Raw genomic sequence first — 12,021 nt, 5'->3', positions numbered from 1 at the left:
ATATGAAGAAGCTTATATAAACTAGTTTAATCGACCATAGAAAAAATCATATAAAAAATAATATGCAATAAGTTTTTTTAAAAAAAAAAAAAAAAAAAAAAAAAAAAATCTCAAAATAAGTCAATATAAATTTTAAATGGCTAAAAATATCTTTAAGATTGATTCTAATGACAATTAGATAGATTGTCATAGTGATATGGTGTGGTTTGATAATCCATGTTAATTTTGAAGAATAGAATAACATAAATCTTAATTATTTAGATTTTAGATGTTTTCTCACTCTCATATTTTTCTTAACTAAAGGTGTTAGAATATTATTAATTTCTTTCTTTAATTCATAATATGCAATCAAAGCATTGGATAGACTCAATTTTGTGATGAATTGCCATAATTTGAGAGCATAGCACTTTTTAAAAGGTGTTAACTGGTCTACTTCATTCTACAATTCTAGATTTTACTCTGAAGTATAATTTAGGTGTCGACTTAGTTGAAAGCTTGAAATGGTCTGAATGGTGAGCTGTGCGTGTCTGGGAACTTTCAACATCACGTAATTACAGAAGCTGTCCCGTTTCTCATTGTGAATTCCCTCCCATCGTGACACACAAAGGGTAAATTGAAAAATGTTCACCGCGACTCACTGGATGGATTGAAATTGTTTGGAACAGATACGCATCTAAATTTGGTTTGGGCACCGAAGGCTTATTTAACAAAACATGCAACACAGCAAGAGTTAATGGTACTCTGTTCAATACTAAAAGGATCAAAATCAAATCAATGATAATGCAAACTTGGTAAAAAAAAAAATGAACTGTGAACCGAATCATTCACTGTGCACATTATCCAATATATTTAACATTTTGCATATAGATTACCTCGGTGGACAACAATGAATAAATTAAACGATAGTCCAAGTCGAGCATTGCTACGGGAGGCGATAAGCTGGATAAGAACCTAGTGTGGTAATTCCATTTCACACGGCATCAGCCAAAGCAGTCCATTGTATAGGCCACAATCTTCGGGCACCGACTTGGAACAAGTTTACACAGGATTAAAATAATCAATGTTATCAAGTAAATGCAGTTCAATAAAGACTTAATATACAGGCTGAGTAACTATTTCAGAGACTAGTTCTTCGATATTAATCAGTAGACTCAGCTAGATTGGATTTGCTTTTGCACTCTGCTCTTAAGATCTAAATAGTAGCGCCCTTGTGAGGCAATTTTTTGCCTCTTTATGGTACATCTGCGCAAAACTGCAACATTATGCCTGTTCAGTATCGTACAAAAATTATAAACAAAACCTTTGAGTCGCTCTCACTAAAGCCCCCAAAACATTAAATTTAAGAAATAAAAAAATAAGACTAAACTAAAACCACACTAAATATGCCTGTGAATAAGTAGTCCCAGTATCAGATACTACCAGTGTTTGACAAGTTCAAAAAGTATGTCTCTTTGGTATATCACATAATCAGTTTATGGCCGCTGTATGCTAACTTGCTGAGAGATTATGACTGACAAAACACGAGAGGGTGACCATGCTTAGAACGAGAATGAGGCTTCTCTGATCCCTTACCCTTTTGCGATCCCATTTCCACCAAACTGGATTGTCAATGTATCGCCGTTTAATGCCTTTCCCTTCACCAGCTTTGGACCAAGTGTCTAGAAGAGTTTCCAATTTTAAGAATGTCGCATCATGTAGATTTGACCAGTATCGTCTCTGAATCGTGAACACATCCAGCATGGCTCCTACGCCCGCAGGAGTTGGCTGGAGATTGTCTGGCAATGGACCAGGGTTTGAACCTCGAAGAACCTATACCAAACACTAGGCATGTCAGCAAATTTAAGTTCCAGACCAAACGATGAGAAATTGTTTTCCTCGAATATCCCAATGCAGGATATTCATGGCTCGTCACATTAATAACCAAAAGGCATTACCAGTAACAGACACAATGAACTTGGTTATTTCGCTACTCAGAGATGATTATTTTTGAAGAAAACTAACAGTCTAATAATATAGCACACATCGCCGCATAAGTAAAAAAATCACGCGAACAATTGAACACAAAGCAATGAGGCTGCATAGGACCATCACTCGACTTGTTAACTACGCCCAACTGTTCAAATCCATGAATATGCTAAATTACCTTCATAACAGCAGCTGCTGAGGCAGAAATAGAGCGCAGATTATAACCTCCTTCCAGGACAACAAGGATCCGGCCAGCTGCAAGAAAGCTCAAGAGGGAAGTCATTTGTGCATAGCCCTCAGGAGTTACATCACAACCTCCCAGAGGATCTCCGCTAGCGGCATCAAAGCCAGCTGAAACAATTGTTATATCTGGCTCAAATTGACGAGCAATTGGCATGACTATGTGCTGAAATGCTGACAGGTAATCTTCGTCCCCAATTCCGCCACAGCTCCATGGTATGTTGACACTAAACCCTTCACCAGGGCCACTCCCCACGTGATGTGCCCAACCAGTTCCAGGATAGAACGCACCAGCTTCATGTCTGCGGTAAGAGTTTATCTAGTGAGCTCAACAAGCAAAAAACACTAAAGAACAACGAATTTCCTGGTATAAAAACGACGAAAGAAGCTTTGGAAAAGGAATCTCACCGATGAAGGGAGATATACAGTATTGTTGGATCTTGTTCAAAAATCTTTTGGGTCCCATTCCCATGGTGAACATCCCAATCAACAACAAGAACCTTCTTCGCCCCGGAAGCCTGCGCAGCTCGAGCAGCGACGCATACATTGTTATGCAAGCAAAATCCCATGACTTGGTCTTGTTCAGCATGATGTCCAGGTGGCCTAACCACTGCAAAACCATTGCAGGCCGTTCCAGTCATGATAGCTGATGCCAGATCTGCACAAATTCCAGCTGCTAGTCTTGCCGCTAATGCAGAGTGTTCGTTAGCATATGTGTCAGAAGTGAAGTAACTTAAGCCTCGTCTTTCTGTAGCTTGCACTGCACTTATATGATTGGCAGTATGGACAACTTCCAATTCTGCTTCAGTAGCTTCTCTGGAAGGTATTGTAAAACATCTTTCGGAGAGCAATCCAGAAGCTTGAAGGCCTTCCATGATAGCTCGTAGTCGATTTGGGCGCTCAGGGTGTGATTTTCCAGTTTCCTCATGTAATAACATTCTTTCGTCGAAACCAATAACGGTTTTCTTTTCATTTCCAGACACGAATGTTCCTGCATTGTTGAGGGTCAGAACTTAGAAAACCCACTGACTAAAATGTACTGAATCCTGATTTTGATCGAGGTATGTAAACAACGCTAGTATTTCATGTACCTGATTAAGAGGACTTTGCTAGAAACAGATGAAATACCATCACGGTCCAAGAATCACTCGTTAGTATGGTATCCCTGAATCCCAGCATTCAAATTGTCACATTAAATAAGGAAAGCAAGGCATTACTCTTCGATTTTACCTGAAAATGTCAAGTTCTTCGAAATCCTCTCTGCAAAACTAAGCTCCTCCGCTGCTGTAGATTTCGCAAACCCATCAACGCCTGTCACAGACAAAGACAAGAAGCACCTAAGAAAAACCATGAGCCTCTACACCTACTCGAGAAAAAAATAAATATTACATGATCTACTTTCAATAATAACGCCGAATGGTCACTGACGTACAAAAGACGATTTATGCCATATACAGCTGCTGCTGTTGGACAAAGGTAAAACGCAATGGCTAACCAAGAACCAAAGTCTTTCAGACATTCAAACATAAAGACAACGTTGCGGCGTAAATGAAACAGGTTTTGTGAACAGAACTTCAAGTCGCAGCAATAAAGCTACTCGAAAGATGTTCGGAAGACCATTGACATATTAATGTTTTTAAATATGATTCCAATGCACGTCAAGCAAAACATCCGTTCTACAAAGCAGCATGCAACATCCACATGCTTCAGGAGTTCCAGGTACTGAATAGCAGGTAATTAAATATTTACATTCCACACCTGTTAATTCGGATGGCACAGACGCTAACTTTTGCTCCAAAATGTTCGAATCACATTGTTCGTTACACTTCCAGCAATGGTCCTCATCTTCTGGATTCGGCATTGTGCAGTTTATGCAAATCCAACGCACATGGGGCTGCCACTCTTCATCTTCTGACTCGACTTCGTCTTCGTCTTCGTCTTCAATATCATGCGATACAAGAAATGCAGTAAACGGATGTACGTCATTCTCTATGTCTTCCCCCTCTTCCTGAATCACGAAATTCTTGACAGCATCATCACATGAACTGCAATCCAGCTTGCCCTCTGCAGGGCTGTTTGCATCCATTACTGTGCCTGAAAGCACGACAAATATTGATCAACGGTAACACGACGTATATACATTCAACCAATCTGAGGTGATTTAAAATCCACGAAAAGAATGACGGGGTACATCCATACGCATCAACAGTTGTACCATCTCTTGTTGAGTGTACTCGTCTGAATTAGATAATTCTCCAATGAAAAGGAAGAAAACTAAATATATGTACATATGTATGTATGAATGTCAAAATGTATGTAAATTCCTAAAACTGCAATTTTACACTCATCAATCTAACCATCCATCTTAGTGAAAGAAAACCTACAATAAAGAATAACCAATGAAATCACTGCTCATCTGAAAACAAACGGCCAGAGACCCAAAAGATACTGAATATAAACACTCCAATCATCCAACATCAACTGTAAGAGACCAACTAAACAAATGAACGTATAGCTCTGTTAGGCACATACTCAAGAACACGTGAACTGTAATTCCACATACTGCAAATACACAGAGCAGAAAGTAAAGGTATTCAGTTTATTGAGCAGAACCTTCACGAAAACTTCATTCGATGGTCACGCACAGAGAAGAAACTGAGCTCGACGACGAGGAAACTTTCGATTCACCTGAACAGCCGGTCTGCTACTGTCAGATGATTGCTCTGTCATACAAACTACGAAAAATCATACTTCCACTGCCGGTCATCGATCGGAGGTTTCATTAGAGTACACATGGCACAATCTATACGTGAACAGTCGCTGAAAATACGTATAGTTTCCAGAAACCCTAGCCCTAAGTTTTCACATCAACAGAACTGGCTGAAACCAGCTGACAGACACTACGAATCATACAAAATTCAAACGGCCGTGACCTAAACCGAGGTGAACCGCTGCTAGACCAAGAAATTAACAGAAACCCAACATCTTCTATTTCTGAAGGCAGAAGCATGGTGAAAATTCCTAATAAGGGCAAAACACTACAATCCAAGAACAACCCACCTCCAGAAGAAGCCTGCAACCACGAAATCCTCTTTCAATTCGCTACGTCACGACATGTTGAAGCAATCCCAGACGATTTGTGCGCTGATTTTGACTGCGTCGGCGAGCGTTTCGAACACACTTAGGGTTTTATTGGACTGCCAGGGGCTAGTAACTTTCCACGACCCTTCCGATGCGTTTCAATGAGACCGCGAGAGCTTAGAAAGAGGAAGCCGAAAATGACACTTTAGAGCTGTAAAAGCTTTCCTTCTCTTCATGTACTGTGAGTATTGGATAAGATTTGATATTGGATAAGTTTCAAGTGGCTTATGAATATATGTTTATATATACATATATATATATATATATATACAAGGGAATGGTAAATGGACTCAAGTTTTTACTAAATTGACCCACCCATCTAACCATCAAAAAAAAAACCTCTAGATTTGTTTCTCTACTATTGGATCTGCAACCAATAAAAACCAACCAAATTCATTATGATTACCATATTCTTCATTAAGAGTGGGTTTATTTAGTAAAAACATGGATCTATTTATCAATCTTCAATGTATGTATATATATATATATATATATGCATTATATTCCTTAGATTTTTTGAATGAAAAATATTTTAAATGTATTGAATTTGCAACAATACTTATTTACCTTTTTTGCAACAATTATCACAACACTGTTTATAATGTATTCATGCATGAAATTTGGATTCATGACCCTCAATTGTTGACTACTAATAAGTACTCTTTAAATCCCATCTTTTATATAATAAAAAAACATTTAAGTAAAAATAAAACAAGACAAAACTTCAAAATTTATTCAATATGCATCACAAAATTGTATATTAATAAAAAAAATAATACTTAATTTAATAAGTGCAAAAAACTTCAATTCTAAGTTTGTTGCTATTTTTAAATTCGGTCAAATTTTGTAGCTCTTCTATTTTTCTTTTTAATGTTATGTCTAATATAAATAAATTATAATTATCTTATAAAGCTCATAAAATAATAGTTTGTCACAAATTTGTGTATAGTAAAAAATTCTAAAGATTTAAGTTCATATATTAAAAAGCCTATGTTGTTAAAAAAAATAGTAGCACATATTGTTATTGTTGTTGTTGTTGTTGTTGTTGTTTTTTTGTTTTTTTTTTATATATTTTTTATTTAAATATTATAATTTAATTAATTCTTTTATGTATTATAAAGATGAAATCATAAATAATCAACGGTTGGGATTTTAATATTGGTTAGAATTTGCTAAATTTACTTAGTGTTATCAAGTTGGATGATACCTCTTTAAGACAATATGTTGTTGGATTATACAATATCTCATCTAACTTTTCATAGTCTAAAATATAAGTTATCACTCTTATATATATATATACAAAATTTCTGAAATGTAAAACACAATTCAATCACATTCAAGACTATTATATCTATGTGATCAGTAAGAGTTGTAAAAGCTCTTTTGAAAGGTTACTGAGCCTAGAAATTGTTGAAAGCATTAAATGTAGTCGGCGCTCTCCATAATATTTAATGTGAACTACAGTAAATATCATAGCTACAGTATTTAGAGTCTAGTAGAGAAGAACTGTTTATCCTCTCTTCTTTCTCTTCTTGTATACGAGACACAACTAGATCAATAGATTTTTATGTGTGAAGCTCTCTCTCCTTAAAAACCTTCTTGTGTGTATGACTTTTTACTACTCTTGTGTGAGTGTATTACTTATTACTACTCTTGTGTCTTTCTAAACATTCTCAATACGTTGTCGTGTTGTAACACGACTATATGGTGAAAGATGATAATATGGATCTTATTATAGAAGAGCCAAGTTAAAAGAAAAGGTAGAAAAATATGGATAAATGATAGAAAGGTAGTAAAACTTTTAGTAGTAATGCTGCCCTTTTAGAAAAAATAGCTTCTACTTACTTTGTATGGCCAAAAATAAGGCAAAATAAGATAGATTGGAAAAATAAATGATATAAACATCTTTAGGAGGAAGTTAAGAGTAAATTCTAATAAAAATTACTTTAAAAAAACTAGATGTTGATACCCGGAGAGGGCCAGTTATGAACCAGGGTCGAAATCAGATGCTGAGGCACAAAACCGAGTCTTGACGATGACTTTGGGACTCTTTGGTAGATCAGAGAGTGGGGTTTGATAGAAGATTAGATAGGGTTTCTATAAGCATTGATTTTGGATGATTTGGAGTTGATTTGACTTTGTAAGAGCTTTGCAAAGTCAAGGTTTGTTTCGAATGACTTGGGTTTTATGAAATAAAATAGGATTTATATTTTGGGTGATTTCAAGAGTTTTGTAATAGATCTATAGGTGAAATTTTGTGGATTTATGGTTATAGTTGTGTTTAATATTTTTTGTGAATTTTAGCTCGATTTAATAGTTGAATTGAGCAATATTGAGGTTTAAGTGGGTCAAGGTCTTGGAAAGTAGAATTTTAGGTCTAGTGGGGGTTTTTAAGATTTCTTGCAATCTACTAGTTGGATTGGAGTGAAACTTGCATGAGAGGATATTAGACTTGTTTTTCTATGTATATAAGAATTTTGAAATCAATCGAATTGTACAAAAAGAGATATTGGCTCTGGAAGATTGGCATCAAGATTGAAGAAGGAGGCCGACCAATATCTGAGCATATTTTTGAAATTATCATCAATTTGGTAAGTCGGATCCTTTTTAATTTTTTTGTGCTTGTTTTTAACTTATTTTTTTAAAAATGTGAAAAATTTGAGTTAAGATCAACGGTTTATTCATTAATTATTGAGGTTTAAATCTTTTGTAGGAATTACTAGGGTTTGGTTTAGGGTTTGATTTAGAGTTTGATTAGAATTTGGTTTAGGATTTGATTTGGGTTTGGTTTAAGGTTTGTTTAGGGTTTGATTTAGGGTTTAATATTTTATTAGGATTTAAGATTCAATTAGTTTTGGCCTAAAGTTTGAGTGAAGTTTAATAGGATTTTAATTAGAATTAAATTAAGATTGAATTGAGATGTATTTGAGTGATATTTGTGATCCTTCTAATATTTCTTTAAGAATTCTTATTGTTTGTTTGAAATTTCTCTGAGGTTTCTTTGAATTTGATTAAGCTTACTTACCATTATCATGGTCTAATTAGAGTATTGTTAGTATTCTATTAGAATTAGGATTTTGTTATTGCAATTTCCATTCTTCCTTCCACAGCCAGGTGCCCGGAGCATTCTCAAGCAAGACTTCACATATTACGACAACGTTATCAGTACGACTTTCTTCTATATATTATTACAAATTTTTTTGCTCTAGTCTTGAATCTCCAAATCTATTGCTACTCTTGCTCAGTGTCTGCCTCATGATCTTACTCCTTTTCTTGCTGGCCCTTATTCATTAGTTGCTTGCTTAGAGCACTTATTCCAATCTCTGCCATGCTTTCTTAAAATACTTGCTTAGAATACTTAATCCAGCCAAGCTCCAACCTAGCTTGCTCCTTGCTTGCCTTATGCTTGCCACCAAATAGCCGCCTAACTATTGCTGACTCCATCGCTACAACTGCTGTTCGCCCGTCGCTGCTGCCCACCTTACCACCGCTATCGTTACCGCCTATCTTACCGCCCGTCGTCGTTGCCACCCTGCCATCGCTGCCATCACCACTGTCCTATTGCTATTCTGCTGCTTTAATCCACAACCTTGTTAAAGTTAAAGTTAAAGTTTATCATTTTATTTGACTTTATATTATAAGATACATTTTACTCAACTTTTCTATTTAATCTTGTATTTTCTTTATAGATTTATTTATAATGAGTGCTTTGACATCTTCAACTGTTTTTACTATGGTTCTAACTATTATCAATGCATTCCAACATTTTCAAGCTCTTTTATTTCTACCATTGACTGTGGATGGAAATAATTATCTATTATGGGCAAAAATGACAAAAATAAATTTATTTGCAAAATAACTCTCAGATGCGATTATGTTTGAAGAATCTCTTACAATAAGTATTTCTATTCTTCTTTCTATTTGCTGGAAAGCACTTCTTCTCCTTCGTCGTCATCTTGTACTTGCATTACAACATCAATATTTAGAAATGGAAGATCCTGCAGAACTTTGAAAGAATCTTAAATCCAAGTTTGATCATCAAAAGACTATTTTCCTTCCACGCACACATAATAATTGGACACATTTATGTATCTTGGATTTTCCAAATTTAAATGCTTTTAATAGTGAAATATATAGTATTTTCTTACAATTACAACTATGTGGATAAAGCATCTTTGAAGAAGAAATGATTGAAAAAAGCATCACAATTACAATTACATTTCCTCTTATATCTGCTGTGCTTGCACAATAATACAGGAACATGAAATTTCAAAGTCATTCCAAGCTCATGTCCTATTTACTTCTTGCAGAGAAGCAAAATGAGCTACTCTTGCAAAATGTAGAAGCTTGTCCTATTGGAACTACAATTTCAGAATCTCATGCACTTAATATTTCAAAGTCTAAGAAAAAATTATATAAACATAAAAAAACGTACTCATAAGTATCAAGGTAGTCATAATTATGACCATTTCTACCCATATAGAAACAATAAATATTCTACTATTAATTACAGTACAAAAAAAAATCAGAGATGCGTTCTTGCCATCAGTGTAGAATGATTGGACATTTAGAACATGCATGCCTTATTTCAAAATATTTTATTAAAATATTCTAAGAAAATAAAAAACTACGAGCTAAGGCTCATGAAGTTCATACCATAGATGCGTCGATGGATTCAATTGGTGTTGATAACTTAGAGGCTTATATGAAAGACAAAACCTCTAATGATGAATCAAATAATGCGCTCATTGATTCTACAACAACACATACTATCTTACAAGATAGACAATTTTTTATTGAAAAATCTTTAACTTGGAAAACTAAAAATATGATGACCATGGCTGAAAAAAATGCGTTTTCTTTCCAAGAGGGCACAGCAATGGTAAAATTATCTATGAGTTTCATCATAAAATGTAAACATGTAATGTTTACACCCTCAACACCTCAGAGTCTAATCAGCTACCAAGATGTGCGTATTAATGGTTATCACCTCTCAACTGCCATTTTAAATAGAAAAGAGGTTTTGGTTCTTACGAAGAATCATAAAGTTGTTGAAAAAGCTTTTGCTATAAAAAATGGTTTATACCAAATTGTGATTCGACCTTCTATTATATTTAATTTTGTATCATCTATCACAGAGAGTCATGTTTCTCTCTAGCATGGATGATTGGGACATCCAAGATCTACATTATTTAGAAAGAACATTCCATGTATAACTGGGCACAATTTAAAGTCTGCGGATGTAAATCCTATGGGATTATGTCATGCATACGTGCAAAATAAAATGATTACTCAAATTTCAATTTGGAAACTCCTACAAGAATTACCACCAATGCTTAAAAGATTCTTTGGTGATATTTGTGGTCCTATTAATGCAATATTGGGACCATTTCATTATTTTTTGGTCCTTCTTGATGTATCAAGTAAAAAATCACATGTTTCATTATTATCAACTCGAAACATGGTGTTTACCAATCTTATATCTATGCTTATTTATTTTTTAGCACATTTTTCTGATTATCCTATAAAAACATTGTGTATGGATAATGCAAAAAAATTTGCATCAAAGTCTTTTGAAGACTATTGTACTATAAGAAGAATTGAGTTGACATTTTGTGTTTCATATGAATATGCTCAAAATGGACTTGTAAAGTCATTTATAAAGCGTATACAACTCATTACCCAGTCACTCCTCCTTCACGCAAATTTACCTCCATCTATGTGGGATCATGCAATTTTACATATTGTAGTATTAATACGCCTCTACCTTTCTTCTCTTCAAATTATTTCACCACATGAGTTCATTTTGGGTCGTGTTCCAAATGTATCTCACTTATGAGTATTTGGTTGCCATATTTAGATTCTAGTATCAGAACCTCAATGGCGTACCATTAGAGCTCATCAACAAGAAGGCATATATGTTGGTTTTGATTCACCAAGTATTATTCATATTGTTGATCCATCAATTGGCACATTATTACATGCATGTTTGTAAAATTTTTGTTTTGAAGAAAATATATTTCCATCTCTTCAAAAAAGAGTATTCAATCAACAAAGAAATAAAGTACTTATATTTAAAGCACCAAAAATGTTTACAATGAATCCTGATCCTAGGACATCTTTGACAGAAATTGAAGTTGTTAAGATTTTACATCTAAAACAGATCACAGATGAAACACTTAATAGCTTCAATGATGCACTTAGAATTACAAGAGTTCCTATTAATGAGGCTCAGAATGCACCTGCTCAGATTGTAGTGACATTGACTACAATACCTCAAGTTATAACAACAATAAGTAAAAAAACTCGTAGACCAGATAAGCAACCACGTAAGAAGAAAGCTATAATATTGACTAATCCTAATATTATTTCTCAAGAAATTGCCACTCATTCTGCGGGACTACTAATTCATGATGATATATCCATGCACAATTTACCTTCAATTCCTATGAAAAATAATCTTGGAATTGGAAGAAATAAGAATAAATTGAGTAAAGAATTATTTCTGTATTGTATTAGAAATGATATTTGGGATTGACCATCTATTACGATAGATGAATCATTTGCATATATGATTTTAGAAGCCTTTTTTTGCGAGGAAGACAATCTTGAACCTCAAACCATTGAGGAGGCGATGTATTGCTCTGATTGGTCAAAATGAAAAATTGCTATTGA

The 12,021-nt window shown here is 34.6% G+C and overlaps 1 protein-coding gene across 4 annotated transcripts; it reads right to left on the bottom strand.

Moving 5' to 3' along the window:
* Window positions 1-940: 940 nt before the first annotated feature.
* LOC112287947 (histone deacetylase 15) lies at window positions 941-5,357 on the bottom strand. 4 transcript variants are annotated; one of them, XM_073536901.2, is made up of 8 exons: window positions 5,266-5,357; window positions 4,819-4,940; window positions 3,964-4,299; window positions 3,436-3,516; window positions 2,614-3,196; window positions 2,144-2,507; window positions 1,573-1,809; window positions 941-1,252 (listed from the first exon to the last, which is right to left on the bottom strand). In XM_073536901.2, exons 3-8 carry the CDS (start codon window positions 4,289-4,291, stop codon window positions 1,232-1,234), a joined length of 1,614 nt encoding a protein of 537 aa, XP_073393002.1. In that variant the 5' UTR covers window positions 4,292-4,299; window positions 4,819-4,940; window positions 5,266-5,357; the 3' UTR covers window positions 941-1,231. The 4 variants fall into 4 exon arrangements, with proteins under 4 accessions (XP_073393002.1, XP_024387375.1, XP_024387374.1 ...); XM_024531607.3 differs by having other exon boundaries at window positions 4,819-4,928; XM_024531606.3 differs by having other exon boundaries at window positions 4,819-4,893.
* Window positions 5,358-12,021: the final 6,664 nt, after the last annotated feature.

Source organism: Physcomitrium patens, chromosome 10, assembly GCF_059467195.1.
Source record: "Physcomitrium patens ecotype Gransden chromosome 10, ASM5946719v1, whole genome shotgun sequence".
Lineage (NCBI taxonomy): Eukaryota > Viridiplantae > Streptophyta > Bryopsida > Funariales > Funariaceae > Physcomitrium > Physcomitrium patens.
Note: the sequence above shows the minus strand (reverse complement) of the source record. Positions and strands in the feature narration are given on the sequence as shown.

Coding starts and splice junctions, on each gene's coding strand:
- LOC112287947 (XM_073536901.2), bottom strand. CDS start 4,291: ATGGATGCAAACAGCCCTGCAGAGGGCAAGCTGGATTGCAGTTCATGT. Junction 2,508..2,613: donor CTGTATATCTCCCTTCATCG/GTGAGATTCCTT, acceptor CTCTTACCGCAG/ACATGAAGCTGGTGCGTTCT. Junction 1,810..2,143: donor CAGCAGCTGCTGTTATGAAG/GTAATTTAGCAT, acceptor TGTTTGGTATAG/GTTCTTCGAGGTTCAAACCC.